Source organism: Stylophora pistillata, chromosome 13 (assembly GCF_964205215.1).
Source record: "Stylophora pistillata chromosome 13, jaStyPist1.2, whole genome shotgun sequence".
Lineage (NCBI taxonomy): Eukaryota > Metazoa > Cnidaria > Anthozoa > Scleractinia > Pocilloporidae > Stylophora > Stylophora pistillata.
This window is the reverse complement of record NC_142531.1, coordinates 18262669-18285098: the sequence shown is the minus strand read 5'-3', so window position 1 is coordinate 18285098 and position 22430 is coordinate 18262669. Positions and strand designations below refer to the sequence as shown.

Sequence of the window (22430 nt, the reverse complement as noted above, 5' to 3'; positions counted from 1 at the left end):
GCAACACAATAGAGACGACAGCTCTCTTATGATTGGCTATTATAAAAACACCCGCGAAAACCGCCGTGGGAGGTGCTTAGGTGCTTCTAAAAATAGAAAGATACGGGACATGGTTGGCTCAGAGGGTCAGTAAGGAAGATGGAAGCTCCGGGTAAATGGGCTCCTGTTATCAGGTACTGTAAGAATGGGCGTGAAATGTTAGCGTGTGCTAGAGTGGGATATACTCGAGCAGTAATTTGGAAACTTGAACAAAAACATCATTGCCGCTTCGTGTGGGGCAATTTTTGCTTTTAGAGGAAGTCGGTAAATTAGAAATTGGTCCACAATTAATAAACAGAGAGAAGTCACCAGAATTAAAAAGAAGAATAACTTGTATTGTTTTCATTTGATCAGAACGCATTAGGGATAAATGTAGGTTAATGGTTGAGTAGATCTTTTGTTTTTTTGACGACATTCGTGGTAATTTGCACATAGCCTGAAGCAGCTCCGGGGTGGAAATCATCACAGGAATCTATTTATTTGGAGTGCTGTCTAACAAAGTTTGATGTGAAGTCTCGGCAAAGTTTGCCTTCTTCTGGTAAGCTCATCTGCATTATAATTCTATTTTTAAGAGTGCACCCAAAATGGAAAACTAACGGGACTGGCTCTTGTTAATCAATATTTATTTCAAAGCACGCTAGTTGTCCAGCTGTAATGTTTGCTTTCTTACAAATTACATACCAAAATGGTTTGGATGACTCCGGAGACAATTTTCTTATGCGGTTGCTTTCGTGGTTTTTGCTTTCTCGCTACCACTTGTAGAACTTCTACTCGGTATGTTTAAGTAAATCATGATAGATCAACTAATTACAAGTTTTTTCTTATACATTCATCGCGCGAAAATTGCCAATGCGAAACGAAGTTTGGCAAGATTTCTGCGCAGCCCCAGAGTTCATTATGCATACAGTTCTCGAAAAAAGACATCAACAGCGAAAACGATAGTTTCGGCTTAGTTTTAAAAAAAGTATGGGGAAATGTTTTACAATGAGAATTTCACCATGTATTTGCATGATTTGTAGACGACAGTGTTTTTGTTCAATCAGCACGTAGTAACAGGGAATAATGAAAACTATACATCCTACACGCATCGAATAGTAGACTGTTCGTAAACATTTCAGCCGCGCTTTGCAAAAATATTTGAAGGTCCCAAACACAATCGCTTCCCTTTGGTGCGAAAATATGCTTGTACTTTGTCCTTGAGCATTCCGCTACCTGTTATAAATTGTCACGAATAGAAATTTGAATTAATTTGCCTGAAACGAAAAAGAATACATGGAGCGGAACCGTGATTCAGATAACAACCGGGGTGGAAAATTTGTCACGAACCATTAATTTAAGTCATGCAGTGGTCCATTCTACATCGGACAAAATTTGTAGAAAGCATTTCCAAGATATTTCTGTATAAGTAATGAACGTTTTCCTACCAAACTGGAAAATAAGTTAAAACGAAACGAATGTTTTCCGCTCACAGTACAACGGTCAACGGCGGTAGAGACACATGAAAGGGCCTGAATCATGTGCATAACATGAGCTTAATTAAATCGTTAAAAAAATTCAAAGAGCATTGATGTTATCGTTTTCAAAAAGCTCCGTTTGCATCTCCGCGTTTTCCGTTCCCAGAGTTTTAGAATTCATTCATTTTAAAATGTTTTGTCGAACTCTCAGGTCCCCTTTCATTCGGCGTGAAGACAGGGCCCTGGGGAAAAGCAGGAATGATCAAAAGTAACACCAATATGATAATCTGCAATTTTATTTTATGAGTGACTTAATTTCGGAATTGTTGTGAACATGTAATCAGTGTACGAAGACGTAAGTCTGTAAGGTCTTTGCAGCGGATAAGTTGATACGCAATCGAGGGTTTGCTTTCGAGAATTTTCCATCCCGCTTACATAAAATGGCTCATCCTCGGTGTGAAGGTCACGAGTGACGTAAAACAAAGACAACAAAACATTATAAACAATAGCGTACAGTGGGGTTATATGGTACTCTTGCCAAATATTTCGCAGAAAGCACCGAAGACGTAACATCACAACCGTGTTTACCTACTCTTATCTAAACAAGCCTATCGGACGATGAGAGCGCACTTATTATCTTAAATATTCTTAAGAGATATATAGCGTTCATTCCGAAACTAAGCCTTAGCGGAATAGGTGGTTTGCAACCAATCTCTAGAGACACAGGTAACAATGGTGAAAGGAACAAATGCTGGTGGACGAACAAAAGAAGCTAATGAGATATCCATTGTTTACGTCCACCAACATGGCAGCCATGACGTAACGTGTAAACTACCTATACATTAGGAATTGATTTTTGTAATAATTTTTCTTAAATCTATGACAAGTTCTTGGTCAAAGGAGACAAGTAGGAAAGCGAGCTGGCGAAAAATTGTGGAAACTTCATTCTGAATGAAAATTGGTTCCCTAACGCTTTCTCATGTAACTGCAAGATATTGTACATCTTTCAATTGGTCTCCACCGAGAGGATCCCAGAACTCAGCAAGCTAACCCAGCATGCGCAAGGGGATCAATTTTTGCCAGCCGCGCGCAAATTTCCCGCGCAAAAATTTTAACATAAACAATGGTACCAACTGCTGTCACCCAAAATATGTCAAGAAAATTAAACGTTCATAGAAATCTGTAAAAATGGAAAATTTTGGGTAAAGAAAACTCGATGCTTTCCAAGCATAAAGGTTATTTAATAAGGGATATCCTGATTATTTACCATTTTGTTTTAAGTATCGATAAAGTCAAAAACGGCTGTACAAAATACAGTGACTTACTGGTTTCTAGGTGGGTTTATAATTCTCAGATGACAACTCGATTCTGAAGTCTTGAAAATACATGCACAGACGTTTGAACTGCGTTGGACAGGCTAACAACGAATGGGAACATTTTTCAAAGCGATGACATCAAAAGGTGTTTACAGGAAAATCTCCGGTGATGACGACAACGAAGTCAGTTTTGCATCTGCTCTTTTTTTTCGTTGGATGAACGGAGTTCTTAAGGAGGGCAGTCAAAGACCTTTGGATCAAAATGACTTTTTACCATTGTCAGACGAGAACTCTGGCCGTTTTGTCACCGACAAGCTTCGAACAAGCTGGGAAAGCAGGAAACGTCATTGCAAGATAAAAGGAAAAGGGCCCAAACTTTGGAAAAGCGTGTTTGATATGCTTTCTGTCAAAGATGTAATCATCATTTTGACGGGAAATATATTGTATACAACTTCTCTTCTCCTGTTTCCACTGTTTCTCGGGTATTTTGTTTCTATGCTTATGTCAGCTGAGGCAGAGAATACTTACCTGTTCTACGCCTGCGCATTAGCTATGTGTCTCAATGGTTTGATCGGTGGTCTTGGTATGCACCAGCAAGACTACAGATGTGAAGTGTTGGGGATCAAAATAGGCAGCGCTCTGAGGGGACTGGTGTACCACAAGGTAAGCACGATCCTAAACAATTTTCTATTCTTTTTTAACATAATGATCATAATACGTATCGTCTGATTGGCTCGGGATTCATAAGCTTTCCTTGTATCCTCCCAACATCCCGCGTGGGGACTGGTGTACAACAAGATAAGCACGATCCTAAAGAGCATTCTATTCTTTTGTCGTAAAGTTAATAAACCTTTATCTATCCGATCTAAAACTTTTTTTTTTCAGAAACCTTAACCAATTGCAATCAACTTGTGCTATAGTGAGACCCAGAAGGAGAGGATCATTGAACATGTTTACTGGTTGCTGTTTCTACGAGACAACTGTAGAACTCAAGCGATCCTAACCATCCACAAACAAACAATTAACAAACAATAACTTAGCCTATAGTTGATGGAAAAGTATACTCCACAAGATATAACCCTTTTATTAAATCATGAAAAAGTATGTTCAAAATAATAATAACAATAATAATAATAATAATAACAATAATAATAATACTTTATTTACCCACGTATCACCTGAGAGCTAATAGCTCGTTTAAAACATGAACGTGAAACTAATTACAAATAATAAGCTAATAAGAACTAATATCAAAAGATGAAAATATTGAAAAGCTATATATTGTCTAATTTGTATGTACTATCTAATAAATAAGCGAAAGTTGTTAAAAATCGAGTTAAAGCCTTGCCATAAACGACTGCAACGCGCGCCTAAAGGCAGCCAAGTCCGGACATTCCCTAACTCTAGAAGGCAAACCATTCCAAAGCTTAGTAGTTAAATATGACCATGGCTTGTGCATGTATTCTAAGTAGAACGATGGCAGCATAAGGCGTGTGCTAGACCCCCTTAGGTTGTAATTTACATTTAAAACGTTAAAAAACTTACTAAGATATTCCGGTCCCTGTCCTGTTAAACATCGCGAATTTTTAACCCTGACGGCTTTTGAGCCTTCAAAGAGTAACATCATTCAAAATTTTCTTCAAAAGTGTACTAATAACTCTCTACGGTCAGACAGATCGCGCCTGACTCAAGAAATTTCTTCTATGGCTATCACACAAAATAATTATTTAAGTCAAGAGTTCCTTTTTGTGTAGCTCCTTCTTGTTCAAGTAGATCCCCTCTGAGACGAAAAAGGAGAATGTTACTTTCATACGTTACTAGTAAACGGCCGCCCTGCTGAGCGAGAAACAAAATGGTGACTGAAATGTCGCATGCTGGACATATTCGAAGATAATTTGCTAAAAACTTGATTATCCTTGTCTCTAAACGGGGTTATGGTTATTTTTTTGTGGTTGAGATTAAAATCTTGCCAGTTTTGAAACATACGTACTCTTTAATGTCAAATCTTCACTCTCTTTCAGACGCTTCTTCTCAGCAAGCAGGTGTTACTGGAATTCACTGCAGGACGCTTATTTGACCTGATATCTAATGATGTTAAAAAAATGGAAGAAGAGACAGTCATGTTTTTTTTCACGATATCTTTTGGAGTCCTTTCATTTGCAGTAACAATATTCCTTATCTACAATCTGATTGGTTGGCAAGCTGTTACGGGATTGTTTCTCCTATGTATTCTTATGCCATACTTTGCCGTCTTGTCCTATGCTAATGCTAAGCTGCGCTTGCGCACAGCTACAGTGTCCGATCAGCGAATCTCCCTAATGAATCAAGTAGTTTCTGGCATCCGTGCGGTCAAAACGCATGCGTGGGAGGACGAATATCGGCGAAAAATAGAAGATATACGAAGGTAAGGTGTACGATCATGTTCAGTCAAAGGTAGGCTCCATCAAATAAGGGGTCTAAGCTGCATTAAATATATGTATGAACTCCTTTAAACTTAATTACTTATCATATCTCTCAGTTTGAATGCGTGATCTGATTGGTCGATTTAAGCACCGATCAACTCAAAACTTCAACATTTCTTCCCTCGCAACCCAACAGGCAAGTGTCCTTTTGAGCATCGGTTCGTTCAAATTCCCGACCCACTCTGGGCTAATCAACGGGCGCTGAATTTCAAAAGTACTGTTTCGCGTTTTTTCATTGCTAACGAAGAAGGAATGTTTTGCTGTTGTATTCAAGTGGAAACTGGCTGCTTATCTTGATGTAAGTAATCAAAACAATTGTATCCAAAAACACGGAAAGTTTTCCAAATTTTTTTTGCGACAGAATTCGAAAGCACCTGAGAAATTATATTAAAACAATCATTTACCTGTGGCTCATTAGATCTTTTTGAGTAATTCCCTCGACTCGGTCTTCGGGATTTCCAAATTTATTCACTTCGCCTTCGGCGAAATCATAATTGGTAGAACGTTTCATTGAGCCTAACTCGTCTTCAGTGGTGCCTTACTTTTCATAAATGGTGGTGGGGTCGCAGGAGACTAGCACCTCCATGACGAAAAGGACGATGGGAAATTTTTCAAAGTAAGGGTACACTTCTCACGCGTTCACCTCATTAATATTTCATAGTGGAGGAAACACTGAGGACGACTAGGTTTGAGAGAACGCCCACATAATTTGTGATAAACTTATATCTTCAGAAATGAAATCAGCGTCATTTCGAAGAGGACAGCCATTCAGTCAAGTATCGATGCCTTGCTGTACATTGCAACACCATTAGCTACTCTGGTGTCAGTGATTACTATGGTGCTCACAGGCCAGACCCTCACACCCGCTAATATTTTTATGCTGCTGTCGTTTATGGGTGTTCTAAAACTTACTGGCCTGTTGAATTTGACAAATGGTTTTATGAGAACATATGATGCATACGTTTCACTTGAAAGAATCGAAGAATTCCTTCTTTTAGAAAATTTATCGGGAGCCTCGGAGGGTGGTGAAAATAAGGAACATCAACAAAAGGCCGAGAGTACCTCCACTAAACAAAGTAGCGGATACTCAAAAAAAGAAGCCGAAAATATGAAGAACAATTCACCCTCTTGTGAAGTAACAGAACTAGGGCCAACTGATCTATGTGTGTCAAAGTTAACCTGCCCAAAAAGCCATCGTGAAAATGAATTTATTCTTCAAGATATCAACTTTGTTGCACGTTCAAAGAGTTTAACAGTAATTACCGGGCCGGTCGGAAGTGGTAAGTCTACTCTACTCTCAGCGATCTCTGGTGAAATTTCCAACACTAGTGGCACGATTTTGTATCGAGGCAATGTCATTTACATGCCTCAGACTGCTTGGGTGTTCTCGGGAACAATAAAAGAAAACATTCTATTTGGCCAGCCCTACGCGGAGTCCAAGTACGAAAGAATAATCGACGTCTGTGCTCTGAAAGACGACTTTCAGCGGTTACCAGATGGTGACCAAACAGTTGTTGGAGAACGCGGCGAGGTTCTGAGTGGAGGACAACAGGCAAGAGTAAGTTTAGCTCGTGCAGTTTATGCTGAGGGAGATTTTTATCTGTTGGATGACCCACTAAGTGCTGTCGATTTTAAAGTTGGGCAACACATCTTCAACAAGTGCATCAAAAATCTACTGGCTGATAAAACTGTTCTGTTAACCTCTCATCAGCAACAGCACATGGAAAATGCCGATGAAGTGATTGTGTTGTACAGAGGGCGGGTACTGGATAAGGGACGCTTTATTGAGCTGTACGAAAAAGGTGTAATTAGTTCAACTGTTGACCCGCTCTATAAAGCAGCTCTGAAGGACAAAACAGAATCATCGGCGACGTTTACCTGGGAAAATACTGAGAAACACGTCGATGCTGAAAAATGCCAGAAAACACATTCTCTACCCAATGAAGCGAAGAGTTTGGAGATAGCAAAGGAAGATCGTACAATCGGAGTTGTGACATCCAAGCTGTATTGGAACTACTTCAGAAGTGGAGCACATCCTTTGATGATAACTGGAATGGTTGTTTTAATTCTCATTACTCAAGGTAAACTTATTGTTAGACTGAGTTACTAGCCTTGAATCAGGCCCTAAAAGGGAATACAGCCGTATTTTTCTTATTACGTGCAAAACATTCGATTGCAACTATCGTTTTAAACAACAGTATGCTTTAATAATAAAAAATGGAAGTTAACTTTCATTAAAACCCTGCTTAAAGTCTGCAAAATAAGCGTCTTTTTTCGCGGTTTTCTGCAGTGCAGGAACGAGCGTGAGGCACGCACGAGGACAATGCGAAGGATGAGAGACGTGCGATTGGAGAAGCACGTTTTTAGCCGTTCTCGTTTGCCTCATGCTCGGCTTGCGCTTACCTCCACTCGCCTCAAAAACAAGAAAGAGCCGGCTGTTTTGTTGGCTACCTTACTAGCATTAAACTTTCGAGGGCAGTTTTCTTTTAATCTATACCATGGGTAACCTATTCATCTATCCACACATATTGCAGTGCTTACAGAAATATCCTCAACCTGAAAATAGAAATATTTAATCAAGGCGGGTAGTGTATAAACAATGTTCAGTTAAATGATGACATACAAATACATTACAATTATTACATCCTAATGGTGTTTCTTTCAGTCATCATAGTTGCTCCGGACGTGTGGCTCTCGTTTCTTGCAAGGCTAATCCCAGAAGATCAAAAGAACAAGACTTATTTATCTGTGTTCGCCTGTCTGGTTGGCGCGTGTTTTATATTTACTATTATTCGGGCTTATGGATTCCTCCTACTTTCTCTAAAGTGCGCCGAGCGTCTTCACGATAAAATGGTTGTGGCCCTTTTACAAGCGCCTGTCCTGTTCTTTGATTGTAATCCAGTGGGAAGAATCCTAAATCGCTTCTCGAATGATATTGGCTGCGTGGATGAGTTATTACCCAAAACATTCCTGGCGGCAATGCAGATGCTTTTGATGACATTTGCCCAAATTCTGGTAACAGTTGCCACAAATGTTTGGCTCGTGTTTCTCGTTGTTCCAATTTCCGTGCTGGTCGTTTTTCTTTCCAATTATTACTTGAAAACGGCCAGAGAACTAAAGAGGCTGGAGTCGATATCTCGTAGCCCGGTGTTCGCTCACTTTTCGGAGACTCTGGTTGGACTGGACACGGTTCGTACAAGGGGAAGACAGACAGATTTTGTGGACACACTATACAGGTACGTTAGAAACATTGATATTGAGGATGTGTTGCAAGAGCTGATTAATGTAAAAAGCACTGATGAGTTGTTATTGACACTATTTCCAACTTACATCGCCAAACTTTTGTCGTGTCTTTTGAGATTCTTACTGACTTTTGCCGAGACACTGGGTGACATTGCCGAGATATCGAGTGAACCTTTCCTTGCGGGAGTTTTTTCGGAGAGTTGCGCTTTTTTTGAAACAAAGGTTGAGGAATTTGTAGGAAGGCTCCATTCTATTATCAGGCGTATTTCTCTTGTGTGAGAACTAACTGTGATAAACACTCGTCCCTACAGATACCAAGATGTTCACAACCAGGCATACATTATGGTGATGGCCAGCGGTAGATGGCTCGGTACACGTTTGGATTGTCTCACTTCCCTGTTTGTTGGTGCAGTTGCTCTGGCTGCAGTCTTGGTATCCCAAGATGCTGGTAAGCTCAAGATTCTTAGTAACGTTTTTGAGTCTTATTATTTATCACTAATCTGTATAGTCGTGTATCAACACAGCATGCACTACCGAATAATGATAACTCAGGTAAGACTATGCGCGCACTGTCATTGGTCGATAGGTGTGTACGAGTCAGAGTTGGGACATTTTTAGATTCGTGATAATTCTTGGGAAATATTTTATGAAAGCAAATTAATGGAGGACTTTTTCCGTGTCTAAAGAGCCTCATCTAAACATGAAATTGTTTGGAAGAGTAGTGTATCTGGAAGTTATGCAAACCCATGTGGCAGTCATAACCTATCCACGGGTGGTTTTTAAACACGACAGAAACTCGTGTGGCTTAGGAGCTCATCAAACTTTCACGTGTCTTTTATGATTCACCAGTGAAATTTAGGTTGTCAACCTTAAAACAAAGAGCTGGTATATAATAATAATAATATTAATAGTAATAATAATAATAATAATAATAATAATAATAATAAAAGGGTTTCTATCTTTGCCATTAACTGACTGCCAGACTGGTATGGAATTGATAGGATAAAAGTCTACTTTTCTTTTCAGCTTCTGCAGGTCTCGCTCTTGTTTACGTCATCCAAACTCTGTGCATCACTCAATACACAGTTAGAAAAACCTCTGAAATGGAAAACTACATGACCTCAGTTGAACGAGTTATGACCTACACCAAACTCGACGGGGAGCCTGGATACGGGGAAGAACGACAACCCCCAAAAGACTGGCCTCAGAGAGGAAGTATTATATTCAGAGATGTATCTCTGACTTACTATCCGGGGGGACCTCAAGTGCTGAAGCAAATCAATCTTAGCATTAAAGGGGGAGAAAAGATCGGAGTTGCTGGCCGCACGGGAGCTGGGAAGTCATCTTTTGTGGCAGCTCTTATGCGCATGCCTGATGCTGATGGAGATATAATCATTGACGATGTTCCAGTTAACGAGATAAGCCTCCAAGAAGCCCGACGAGGTATCTCGGTTCTTGGCCAAAGCCCCGTTCTTTTTAGTGGATCGTTGAGAAAAAATCTCGACATCTTGAACAAGTTTCACGAAGCTGAATTATGGCAGGCTTTGGAGGATGTGCAACTGAAAGATTTTGTTGAGAGACTTGAGGCCAAGCTCGATCACGAACTACTGGAACATGGCGCTAATATCAGTGTCGGAGAGCGGCAGTTAATTTGCTTGGCTCGTGTGCTGCTACAACGAAGTAAAATAGTCGTCTTGGACGAGCCAACTGCGCATGTAGACCCAAACACAGAGCAGACGATATGGAATGTAGTGCGAGATAAACTGAAGGAGTCAACTGTCATAACTATAGCTCATCGTTTGAACACGATAAGAGACTGCCATAAGATTTTGCTCTTGAAAGATGGAAAAGTTGATGGTTTTGACAATTTTGATTCAATGGTAAAAAGTAACTGAGATGCGCTCTAAGGTGAAAGACCTCATTTGACAAGTCACATCTGATCCTGAAGAGGTCAAAAGATTCAAAAGTTTATAGAGCTTGCAGAGCTCTAATTCTGCACATTATGTAAAGGAATAAAATTTTCTGCTTGTTGTTCGGTTTTGGCTCCTGTAGAGTATTCATAGGTCAAGTGAACACTCTCATTCCTCTAATTCAACTGTACTTTATTCAATGATCAAGACAATATATTTCCAGTGCAACACTAGTTATCAGTTATTTTATTTTTACTTTGGATAGTAGATTTACGGCATGATTGGAAGTTACTTAAAGTCGTAACGCTATATTACCATATGTAACGCAATACACCACAGCATCGTGTTTCTAGGTGTCACGCAACATCTATTTATCCGTGAGTCTGTTCAGTAATTGATCACAGATAAAGTCATTATATGGTAAGAAGAAAAAATGCGGCACACTAAAATCACTGCTCTCTTACCATTCTTTGGCGCCCTCTGTGATGTTTTATTGAACTTACCCACCGTGACGTAGAATCTGTTTGCTTTATATTGTGACGATAGGTTTTCGGCTACAACTGAGCTCTCGCAGGAAAGGCAACAGCAACGGGGGAGAACTCGCTCGGTAGAGACAACTTAGTAATGTGGACGGAAACTCGTCAGATTTCCTGGTACACGGAGATCTACTTCAAGCGAGCTTGTACGAACGTCAAAGACTGACACAGTGTTTGGTTCCACAATAGTTGATTATTCGGTCATAGCACCAACCGACATGACCTCTAGCATGCACAACTTCGAAATAGAATGTGTAGTCGCAGGATGTAATCGTGGGATGTAATCGAAAAGATTTTTGAAAGGGAGGGGACGGGGGGTGTCCACGACCAGTGAGGAACAGTTTGTCATATCAAAACTCACGTCGGGTATAGAGTTAATCTTCTCGGTTGAGCAGAAAGAATGAAAGGAGATACAGACCTACGAGACAACTGCATAGATGAGATAAATTTTCCCGGATTGAAAGGTTCGGCTGACAGGTAGCAGGAAGATTACACAACCATTCCCTTCTCGACTCTCCCGTAGTATCAGGGGCGCGCTTTTTTGGAATTTCAGCCTCTGGCAATTCAGTTTAAGTGAACAAAGCGACGATAAAATAGTGGCGATGTAGTCATGACGTCAGCCAAATATACTGATGCCTTTCTATCACTTGGAGTCACTCGTGGTCAGTAGTGTGTACTTTTTTCACGCTTGGTCAAGCGTTAACATTACCAGAAAATAAATAAGGCTCTCAAAAAACGCGCGTTAAGTAAGTAAATAAACTAGCTTTACTTCGCAATCGCTGGTTGGTTACATGTAGTTGAACTGAGTAACGCAAATGATGAACTTTTGTTAAGTTGCTATTAGTGTGTAATTGTAAGTAGCAGTTCCGTATTTTGGCATTTTTTTTTGTAAGAAAGATTGGTTTCATTTCGAGCGTTGCGAATTAATATTAATTAGTTCTTAAGTAATGTTTAAAGAAAGAGCAGCAGTGTTTTATCGGGTTTAAAAAAAAAAAACAGACGAGGCGGAAACTAATTCCTCTCTGGAGATTACGATAAAGGTGACATGAATGCATTAAAGCTTAATTATATTCAGGTGGTAAAAGTGCTCCATGTTCGGCTACTTTTAAAGTTTCAGAGAGCTTTTACTTGAAATGCTGCATAAACGCGTGTTTCGAGAACCAAAAAGTGCCAAGGAAGAGAAGGAGTGCTTAGATAGTTGTATTCGAAAGTCTATGCGGCATGCCACAAAGTGGGCTTACAAAATGTTTGGCGGGTGGCAAAGTTCAAGAAGAAATAAAGACGCTAACTTTGGTTGACAAAGTTTGTCGCAGAGGTGTGTAGAAAGTATGGAGAGCGCTTTCCTCCTAGAAGTTTGTATAGTATCCGCTGTGTATTGCAGCGTCATTTGGAAGACTCTAATGAAAGAGAAGCCATTAAAATTTTATGCTTTTGAAGATTTTTTTCATTAGAACGTTTATAGTCTTACTTGTAGAGGATTACTCACCATGATGTCCTCCCCATTTTTTCGGCGCATGGGACTGAAATCAGAGTCGTCAGGTCTAAAGAGTCATGCACGTGATGTTTTGGCGATGTTTTGATAGGCTGTTAGCCTCATTTAATATTAACGAGTTTTTGAAGCTGTTAAATAATTTGAAAGTTCCTAAAACCATCGAACTGACTTGATGTCTTGTGCATCAAAATAAAAAGGTGAGTGGCTATCAAAGTGTTTTTTTTCCACATCATTGTGCGTGTTGCTCACTTGTAAAGATTTCAGCCTCGATTCTAAGCTGCGATCGGGCTGAGAAGAGATTCAAAACTGGCGTGAAATAAATTCATCCGAGATGAGTTTAATGAGATTAATGAGTTTAATGATATATCACAATGATATATTACAATATTACAAAAAAAAAATTACAATATTACAATATTACCATTTTCCAAAAAAAATAAAAAATAAAAAAAAATAAATAAATATGCACTGCCCTCAGTTAGTAAAGGCTAGTCGAGGCGGGCAGTGTTTAATACGTATATTATAAAATATAAAATAAGAAGATTTACAGAGCAAGAGATTAAAAATTCTAGACAAATCAGAACTGCATTAATACATTTAAGATACGGGAAGAAAACAGAACAAGCTGGGGTCTTATAGTTGTGCTATTAAGGTAGACAAATCAATATAATCGTCATATTTTTCGGGTCTCTGGAAGAGGAAATCATGAATTTTACTCTTAAAGTTGTATTTTGATAGCTGGCGCACTTCACAAGACAAGCTATTCCAGATTCTAACACCATTTCTTGAAAATGCCCTTTTTTGTATATCTAATCTTGAACTTTCAACAAAATAGTCGCCTCTTGAAGATGATCTTGTCTTATGGGGATGAATATTAGCTTGATAAGTGAATAAGTTAGAGGTGTTAGAAGGTGACAAATTATTGGATATGTTATGTATCACGATGGCAACTGATTTAAAGTAAAGCATATTCAAAGGAAGAAAACGAGAAGAAACAAAAAACGGGATTGCATGAGATCTGTAGTCATCAAAGTACATTACGCGAAGGGCTCGTTTTTGAAGGATTAGAATTTTCTCTGAATTTTTGCAGCTTGACCCCACGCGACTATGCCATAGAACAAATAGGGTTGGATAAGTGACCCGTAAATGTGGTTTAGAGTACTAAACCACATAGAAACGTATCATTCAACCGCAAACATACGGTACAAAGAAGCCCTATCGCTTATGTAATGTTACGCGGTATTTGGAGAGCGGTCTCTATGAGATTGATGAGGAGTCTGCTAGGTTTTTTTGCTCTTATGGTAAGTTTATCATCGTCCCCATTTTATTTAAGAGCACTCGCCATAGTGAATAATGTATTCGTATGCAGCAATCAAAGGGATTAATTAGCGTGCCTAAGGTTCGGGGTCCTTGGTTTGCTTAGTTTTTGTAAATTGAAGACAGTTCACTCGCAAAGTGCATCCCAACACAAGGGAGGACAGTGACATCTATTGTATGTCAAAGAAACCTCAGAAAAGGCTAAATGTTATTATCATTGCATTTTTGTTTCAAATTACTGCAATGCTTTAGAGGTTTAGAGTCATTGCGCATTCTTGCAAGGCAAACTTAGAGCGAATAAAATTAGCTTGACGGCTATTTAATCAAATTTAAGGTTCAGTCTAATATCTTGAGGAAAAATGTGGACAGGATTTCAGACTTTTAGTAAAAGTTTTGCCAAACTTATTTAGAAACGAAAAGAGTCTATCGAGCAGGCAAATTCAGATAAAAAGCGGAAGTCGAAAATTTGAATACATATTCACAAATGAAATTCATGCTCTGGTACATTCTCTGCAGGACAATTTTGCAAACAGCATTTCCAAATTATTTCTGATAAGCAACCAACATTTTTTTATCAAACTGGAAATTAGAGAAAAAAAGGCAACGAATATTTTGAGTTCGCACCACAACGGTCAACGGCGGCGAAGACACACATATGGACTTATACTATTAGCTTAATTATCCTGCTAAAAATATTCAAAAATTTTGTGTCATCAGTTTCGAAAAACTCGAGCTTTGTTATCAACTCGGTGTCCATCCCCATTTTAAAAGTGAAGCAAGCGTTTTCAAATCCACCCATTTTGAACTGTGTTTTCAAAACTCTCAGGTCTCCCTTCATGCAGCCTTGAGAAGACAGGGCTTCAGGCGACATCAAAATTCAACAACAATAACACCCATATTACGATTTCCAACTTATTCTAAAAATTCCGAAAATATACTGACTAAGTGTGTTGTAGAAGGATGTAGCAACGTGAGAAAATTGCAAGAGGGTATCGCGCTTCATACATTCCTTATACAACACACCTAGTCGGCATATTTCGGGTAATATCGACGACAACCTTCCTAAACAAGTGAAAACGTGTGAAATGCAGACTTTCGTGTTTTGACGTCACATTACCCGCTAGAGCCATTCCTCTTCAAACTCGGTCGTGGGGGAAGATGGCGGGCGATTTTTCGTATTTTGACTGGGCACAGAAAATTAAAGATTTGAGCAAATTAAAAATTTTTTGCACAGAAATACTCCAAAAAAAAAGAAAAAGCTTACTTCGTTAAGCGAAAAAAACGTTTTGGGTTTAGGTGCACTTTAATCTCAAGCCCAGGGTCATTTGGGCTTGTCGGCGAAATTACTTGACGACCATATCGCAAACAAGGATCACTATCCAGCCACCCCGGCCTCCATATTGATCAATAATACAAGTGTATCGACCAATGAGAGCGTATGCGTATGATATTAAATGTTTTTTTAAGAGGTGAACAGTGTTTAATTCCAAAGGTAAGCCTTAGCAGATTTTGAAAAAGCCATTTTCCTCTAATACGCCAAATGTTGTAGACCCGCTATTTTGTCTCCATCGAGAAGGATGGTCTCGATGTCTAACAAAGTTTTTTGGCGGCCGCGTGCAAATTTACCGCGCAAAGAAACCGTGACTTACTGACTTAGGAGTATGTTTATAACTCTTAGATCACAACTTGGTTCTGAAACCTTGGAAATGCACGCGCAGACGTTTGACCCCTGCTCTGAACAGGCTAAAAATGAATGAGAATATTTTCTAAATATTTCATAGGTTTAAGTGATGACGTTAAAAGGCGGTTACTGGAAAATGTCCGGTGATGACGATGAAGAAGTCAGTTTTGCATCTGCTCTTTTATTTCGTTGAATGAACGGAGTTCTTAAGCAAGACAGTCAAAGACCTTTGGATTAAAATGACTTTTACCGTTGTCAGACGAGACCTCTGGCCATTTTGTCACCGACAAGCTACGAAAAAGCTGGGAGAGCGAGAAACATCATTGCAAGATAAATGGGAAAGGCGTGATTGATATGCTTTCTGTCAAAGATGTCATCGTTATTTTGACAAGGAATATGTTGTGTTTAGCTTGTCGCCTTCTCTTTCCACTGTTTCTCGGGTATTTCATTTCCATGCTTACGTCAGCTGAGGCAGAGAGTACTTACCTGATCTACACCTGTGCATCAGCTTTGTGTCTCAATGGTTTGATCTGTTTACTCTATAGTAGTATACATCGAACCCTAATACACAACAGTTACTTTCATACGTCACTGGAAAACGGCCGCCCTGCTGAGCAAGATTAAAACTGGCGACTGAGTTGTCGCATCATGGACACATTTGAAGATACCTCGGTAAAAGTTCGATTATTCTCGTCTCTAAAAGCGATTATGGCTATCTTACATGGCGGAGATAAAAATCTGATAGGTTTTGAAATATAATTACTTTTCAATGTCAAATCTTCACTCTCTTGCAGACGCTTCTTCTCGGCACGCAGTTGTCACTGGAATTCAGTGCAGGACGCATATTTAACCTGATATCTAATGATGTTAAAAGAATGAAAGAAGAGACAGTCAATTTTTTTTTCTTGACACTTTTCGCAGTCCTTTCGTATGCAGGAACAACATTCCTTATATACAACCTGATTGGTTGGCAGGCTACAGCGGGAGTGTTCCTCCTGTGTATTCTCATGCCATACTTTGCCGTGTTGTCCTATGCTAATGCTAAGCTGCGCTTGCGCACAGCTACAGTGTCCGATCAGCGAATCGCCCTAATAAATCAAGTAGTCTTCGTGATCTGCGCAGCCAAAACGCATGCGTGGGAGGACGAATATCGGCGAAAAGTAGAAGATATACGAAGATAAGGCGAATGATCATGTTCAGTCAGAGGTGGACTCCAAGAACTGGGTGTTGTAAGCTGCATTAAATATATGCATGAACTCATTTTCACTTACTTATCATATCTCTCAGTTAGAATGCGCACTATGATTGGTCGATTTAAGTGCCGATCAACTCGAAGCTTCAACTTTCCCCTCAGGCAACCCCTGGGCAGTTGACCTTTTGAACGTTTGTTCGTTGAAGCGAATGTTCCTAAGTTAATGAACGGGCGTTGAATTTGAAAATGGCTGTTTCGCGTTGTTTTCAGTGTTACCGAGGAAGGAATTTTGCTGTTATATTCGAGTGGAAACTGGCTGTATATCTTGACATAAGTAATCAAGAAAATTGTATAAAAAAACACACAAAGTTTTCTTCATTTACAGAATGGTGTTAAGAACAGAGTCTATTTGCAACAGGATTCGAAAGTACCTGAGCAGTTATACTAAAACAATCATTCGCCTCAGGCTCATTAAATGTTTTTAATAATTCCATTGACCTCATTTTGGGGATTTTTAAATGTTTCCACTTCGTCTTTGAAATAATTGTTTAATCATAATTGGTAGAACATTTCATTGAGTCTAACTCTTCTTCAGTGCTGCCTTGTTTTTCATACATGGTGCTGGAGTCGCAAGAGACTAGCACTTCCATGACGAAGTGGACGATGGGAAATTTTTCAAAGGAAGGGTACACTTCTTTGATTGTCCGTGCGCAACATTGAAGCATTCCTTTTCAGCCAATTAGTTGGTCAAAATGTTGGAAAGAAGATTTTCAGAGAGACAATAAACTTGTGAAGATACCTCTTGCACAATATATTGGTTTTATGTTTTGTTTTACAACGCGTCGATTGCGATTGGCTCCGATAAAATGATCGGAAAGGAGTATTCTTTTGTCTTCTTTTCAGTTAGGTAATTAGAGATATCTACTGTTTGCGTACCTTATAAATCCAAGCATAAAAGGGCGCGAATCGGCCACCCGGATCTAGAAACTGTAAGTGGGGTAATGTCTCTATATATTCGCACGTCAGCAACTGCCACTTCAACGTTACAGTCGTCAACAAATGTGGCATCTGTGACATTCCCACCTTCAGAAGTAGCTTGAACGGCTCCTTTGTCGCTGCTGAGCTCTACCGGCTGATCTCCAGACTTAAAATCGTTCCCTAGTCCCACCAACAAGTCCACTTTGCTGGAATCTTATTTCGTGAAGACGGCCGGTGGAAAAGCCCCTGGCGTGTCCTTGTTAGTTTCCTCCCAAAGTGTCCTTTGTCCAACGGACGATAATTCTCCACAAATTTTTCAAAGGACTTTCAGTCTCGGGGTTGATCTCTTCTGTTGGCATTTGCAAACTCCATGCTGCTCTGAGGGAAATGATAGTAGGAATTTTCATGAGTAAAATACTTGGTTTCCCATTTTGTTACTCACTTCAACGACTCCTTGCTAATGATTCCAGAGTCTTGGGAATACTTAGATGCGGTGAAGGTGTCATGCCTTAAAATGGGAAGCTGCGAAAAGATTCTCCACAACTGTTGTGTGTAATGTGCACAATCCAATGTCTTCGAGATAATCGTTATTGATTGAGCTATGCTGTTGTGAAGGCGGCGCATTCCTTCTTCGAGATGTTTAATTGAGACTTGAGTTTTATTAGAGATATTTCCTTCAGGGTCGTTGGTTGCTGTGGTTTCCTTTCTTCTGCGCCGCTGTTTCACCTCATAAACGGTCTTTGAGATGTTGTCATTTACACACGATAGTTAGTCTACGGCATCTTGAAGAGAAATGTGTGCTTCCTCCATGCTTTGGGCCCTGATATCAAACTGTTATGGAGACTTCCAAGGACTTGTAAGAACGACACAGTACCACCGAGTCTCGATGCTAGTTTCATGTAACCTGTAGCAACATCCGATACGGATAGAGTCTTCTCAATAGATAAGATGCCGTGAACTTGCGCAAAGAACACGTTTTATCCGTTCCACCACTTGCTCCTTTCTTACAATAGCCCATCAAGGCGACGTTTTCTCAGAAGGACTGAAGAACTTTACCTTTCGATCTGCCGAGTTAGTGAACGCTATCCCGTCTTAAAATTCACAAACTCTTTTGATTTCTTTACAAAATTTCCTCCGAGTTGTTCTTTAGAAATAGGTCTTAGCTTGAAAGGTTGCAAACGTAAAGACCAGTCTCGATCGACTGCTGCAAAGTAAGCTCTCTTTGTGAGAACGTTCATAGATATGACATTCGAAATAGGAATACAGCTTCTGTGACGCTTGGCTTTAGAAATACAGCTTCTGTCTCGCTTGGCTTTGCCTTTTGGCTACCTTGCGATTGAGCACTCTACACTGGGGTTGCCATGCACTTAGCCTTCGGGCGAAGCTCATCACCTTAGTTGTGATTTGAGCACTCGCGCATGGCAACGTGTCTGCACTTGGTCCCACAAGTGTAGCGCCCAGGCAATGGTTTATTCCAGAGCTTGGCCCAGTGTATGCACTGCACTGATGAGACCCACATAGGTCGAAACAGTGTGCACTGTCTGCAGTTAGATAGCTCTCGCTTGGCTTTGCCTTTTGGCTACCTTGCGATTGAGCACTCTACACTGGGGTTGCCATGCACTTAGCCTTCGGGCGAAGCTCATCACCTTAGTTGTGATTTGAGCACTCGCGCATGGCAACGTGTCTGCACTTGGTCCCACAAGTGTAGCGCCCAGGCAATGGTTTATTCCAGAGCTTGGCCCAGTGTATGCACTGCACTGATGAGACCCACATAGGTCGAAACAGTGTGCACTGTCTGCAGTTATATATATATATATATATATATAACAACTTTATTTAAATAATAACATGTAACATATTATTATTAAAAAAGGGTTATAGAAGGGAGGAACTTAATCCTCATTGTAAACTATACCCCAGATATAAAAATTTAATACTATGCAATATACATATACATACTGAAACATTTTACATACAGGCATATATCTATATAAATATAAAATCTAAATAAGGAAGACATATCTAAGATAACTATTTTGTTTAAGATTATAACTAAATAATGTATAATACATAGAATATTCGATAAAAGCTTACAAGAGCCTTTAAAATACCAGCATTGACGGCTATAACGTAAGTTAACGATCGATTTGAGTATCAAAGACCATATAACCGACATGTTACACATGACCGTGATGTGGATGATCCATGCGGTAATTATTAACGAAATATAACACTCTGGCGTACTCATACTGATATGTAATATGAAAAACTAAATCAAATGTCCTTATTTTACATCCAGATTTTAGGATATTCAGGGCGATGCGGCCTTTTGTCAGCTATCAGTAAGAGCCCACCACAAATGTCACTTGCCAGTTAGATTTTCAGCGATTTTTCAGTTGTCAGTTAAAATTTTGGCCATTTGTCAGTTGTCAGTTAACCCCATCTAGACCCTCTGTAGTATTAAATTATGAAATAAGTGAGACTATAAGCGCACTCTCATTGGTGGACAGGTGTGTACAGGTGAGAGTTAGGGTATTTTAGATTCGCGATAAATCTTGGGAATTATTTTGTGAAAGCCAAGCAATAGAGGACTTTTTCCGCGCCTAAATAGCCTCATCTAAACACTAGAGTGTCTGGGAGAGTAGTGTACTCGAAAGTTATGCAAACCCATGTGGCAGTCAAAACCTATCCACGGGTAGTTTTTAAACACGACAGAAACGTGAGGGGCACCCGAGCGGCTCAGGAGTTCAGCAAACAGTTTCACTTGTCTTCGCAAGTGAAATTTTGGTTGTTAACTTTAAGAAGACTAAAACAAAGAGCTGGTATATAATAATAATAATAATAATAATAATAATAATGGAAACTTTATTTGTGTTTTTAAATGTACAATTGTAAATCTCACTACGTATAGGCAATTTACAAATGCTGCTTGAGATGGGATTATTCAACACAAACGCACACAAAAAAGCAAAAAAAAACAAAACTAAACAAAACAAAAATCAAAATTGCATTAAGTCTGGGTTGTCCCAATTCTTATTTTTACAACAAAAGATGTAATATGTTGCTCTAATGGCTATCTTTATCATTTTCTTTATTATGTAAAGTTGCTGCTTTTTGTCAATGCCTATGTTATTCATCATGTCTAAGAACATAGAGCATTCATCGGAGAAAACGCCAAGGGAGCTCATGGAGAGATTTACAAATTTCGCACATCTGAAAGTTCTACTCATTTCGTTAATCAAGTTCCGATATTTTTCTTTTTTACGCACTGGATTGTTGTTTAGGTTAGATTGGAAACCAACTGTTAATTCTAGAACATATAGGCACTTGGACTGGATTAGGAAAGATAAGATCTGGACGATAATTTTCCCCAGTTATTATTGAGGGATTCAGAAAACCATTAACATCTGCATAGAGTGAGGAGTAAACATTAATTACAGGTTGAAGTGACTTGGCAATGAAGTTAAGGATTGAGTCGTGTCTCCAGGTAAAGCCATCAAGGCATTGTTGACAACTAGTGACAGCATGAAGGAGTGATTCAGGATTAAGGCAAAAGGAGCAATCAGAACTTTGTGATAATCCCCGTCTTACCATATTCTTATGTGTAGAAAAAGAGTTTTTGATGTAGCGGATGGTGAAATTGTAAACTATGATGTTCTTTGGTAGATAAGACTGGGTTTACATAATAGAGTTTACAGATGACAATGAATACTTGATGACATTTGAGAAGAAGAAACTTTGAGGTGTTAGGTGGTGTTGGAGTTTATCCTCTTGATTAGAACGGAAATCTTTAAGAACTTCCTTAGTGGATTTGTACACATCATATTGAATATAAGTGTGATAGCTTGACGATTTCCAGAGAGCTTTTAAGGAATCATTTGGTGTCTCTTTTAATGAATTTAGGAGAAGTGACTGGTACTGAGTAAATTTAATAGAAGGAGGACAAACATTAAGACCAAATTTATTGCGTTCTAGGAAAACATTGTTCAGTGTTCCAGATATCGGAATATCAAGCCATTTTCGGATATAGCCATTCACTACAGAGTCGAGATGTTGCGCTATCCAGGTTTTGGATATATTGGCTATGGTGAAATGCCATGAAAATTTTGATAGGACATAGCGGCTGTACAGAAGAAGTTTGTGTTTAGAATGCAGTGGCTTTAGAGTCATTCCTCAAGTTTTATACAAGAAAGGACAAATCAGTAATGATAATCATAATGACTCAATACGAAGCTAGAAAAAGACCTCTGAAGTAAAAAACTAGATGATGTCAGTTGAACAAGTTATGACCTACACCGAACTCGACCGGGAGCCTAGATACGAGGAAGAGCGACAACCCCCAAAAGACTGGCCTCGGAGAGGAAGTATTTTATTCAGAGATCTCTGACTTACTATCCGGGGGGACCTCAAGTGCTGAAGAAAATTAATCTTAGCATCAAAGGAGGAGAAAAGATCAGAGATGCTGGCCGCACAAGAGCTGGGAAGTCATCTTTTGCGGGAAGAAAAGATCAGAGATGCTGGCCGCACAGGAGCTGGTAAGTCATCTTTTGCGGAAAAATGAAATACTTTATGATCTCTTGCGGAGTTCTAATTCTGTACATCGTGGAAAAGGATGAAATTTGTTGCTTGTAGTTCAGTTTTGATAGAGTCATTATATGGAAATAAGAAAAAATTCGGCACGCTAAAACCCCTACTGTTCTTACCACAGTTTTATAAAACTGACCTACTGTAACGTAGAATCTGTTTGCTTTATATTGTGACGATAGGTTTTTCGGCTACAACTGAACTCTCGCAGGAAAGGCAACAACAA

At 39.4% G+C, this 22430-nt stretch overlaps 1 protein-coding gene across 4 annotated transcripts; it reads left to right on the top strand.

The window, feature by feature from the left end:
* Window positions 1-437: 437 nt before the first annotated feature.
* LOC111319252 (ATP-binding cassette sub-family C member 4) lies at window positions 438-10657 on the top strand. 4 transcript variants are annotated; one of them, XM_088743234.1, is made up of 8 exons: window positions 471-577; window positions 1705-1761; window positions 2829-3472; window positions 4831-5213; window positions 6004-7352; window positions 7937-8507; window positions 8826-8962; window positions 9541-10657. In XM_088743234.1, exons 3-8 carry the CDS (start codon window positions 2921-2923, stop codon window positions 10407-10409), a joined length of 3861 nt encoding a protein of 1286 aa, XP_088599360.1. In that variant the 5' UTR covers window positions 471-577; window positions 1705-1761; window positions 2829-2920; the 3' UTR covers window positions 10410-10657. The 4 variants fall into 4 exon arrangements, with proteins under 4 accessions (XP_088599359.1, XP_088599360.1, XP_088599361.1 ...); XM_088743233.1 differs by lacking the exon at window positions 1705-1761 and having other exon boundaries at window positions 438-577; XM_088743235.1 differs by lacking the exon at window positions 1705-1761 and having other exon boundaries at window positions 480-577; window positions 2848-3472.
* The last annotated feature ends 11773 nt before the right edge of the window (window positions 10658-22430 follow it).

What these genes read in the sequence shown, in the direction of transcription:
- LOC111319252 (XM_088743233.1), top strand. Translation starts at nt 2,921, where the DNA reads ATGGGAACATTTTTCAAAGCGATGACATCAAAAGGTGTTTACAGGAAA. An exon ending in GGGGACTGGTGTACCACAAG is followed by an intron (nt 3,473 to 4,830) that starts GTAAGCACGATC and finishes ACTCTCTTTCAG; the next exon opens with ACGCTTCTTCTCAGCAAGCA. An exon ending in TTTGTGGACACACTATACAG is followed by an intron (nt 8,508 to 8,825) that starts GTACGTTAGAAA and finishes TCGTCCCTACAG; the next exon opens with ATACCAAGATGTTCACAACC.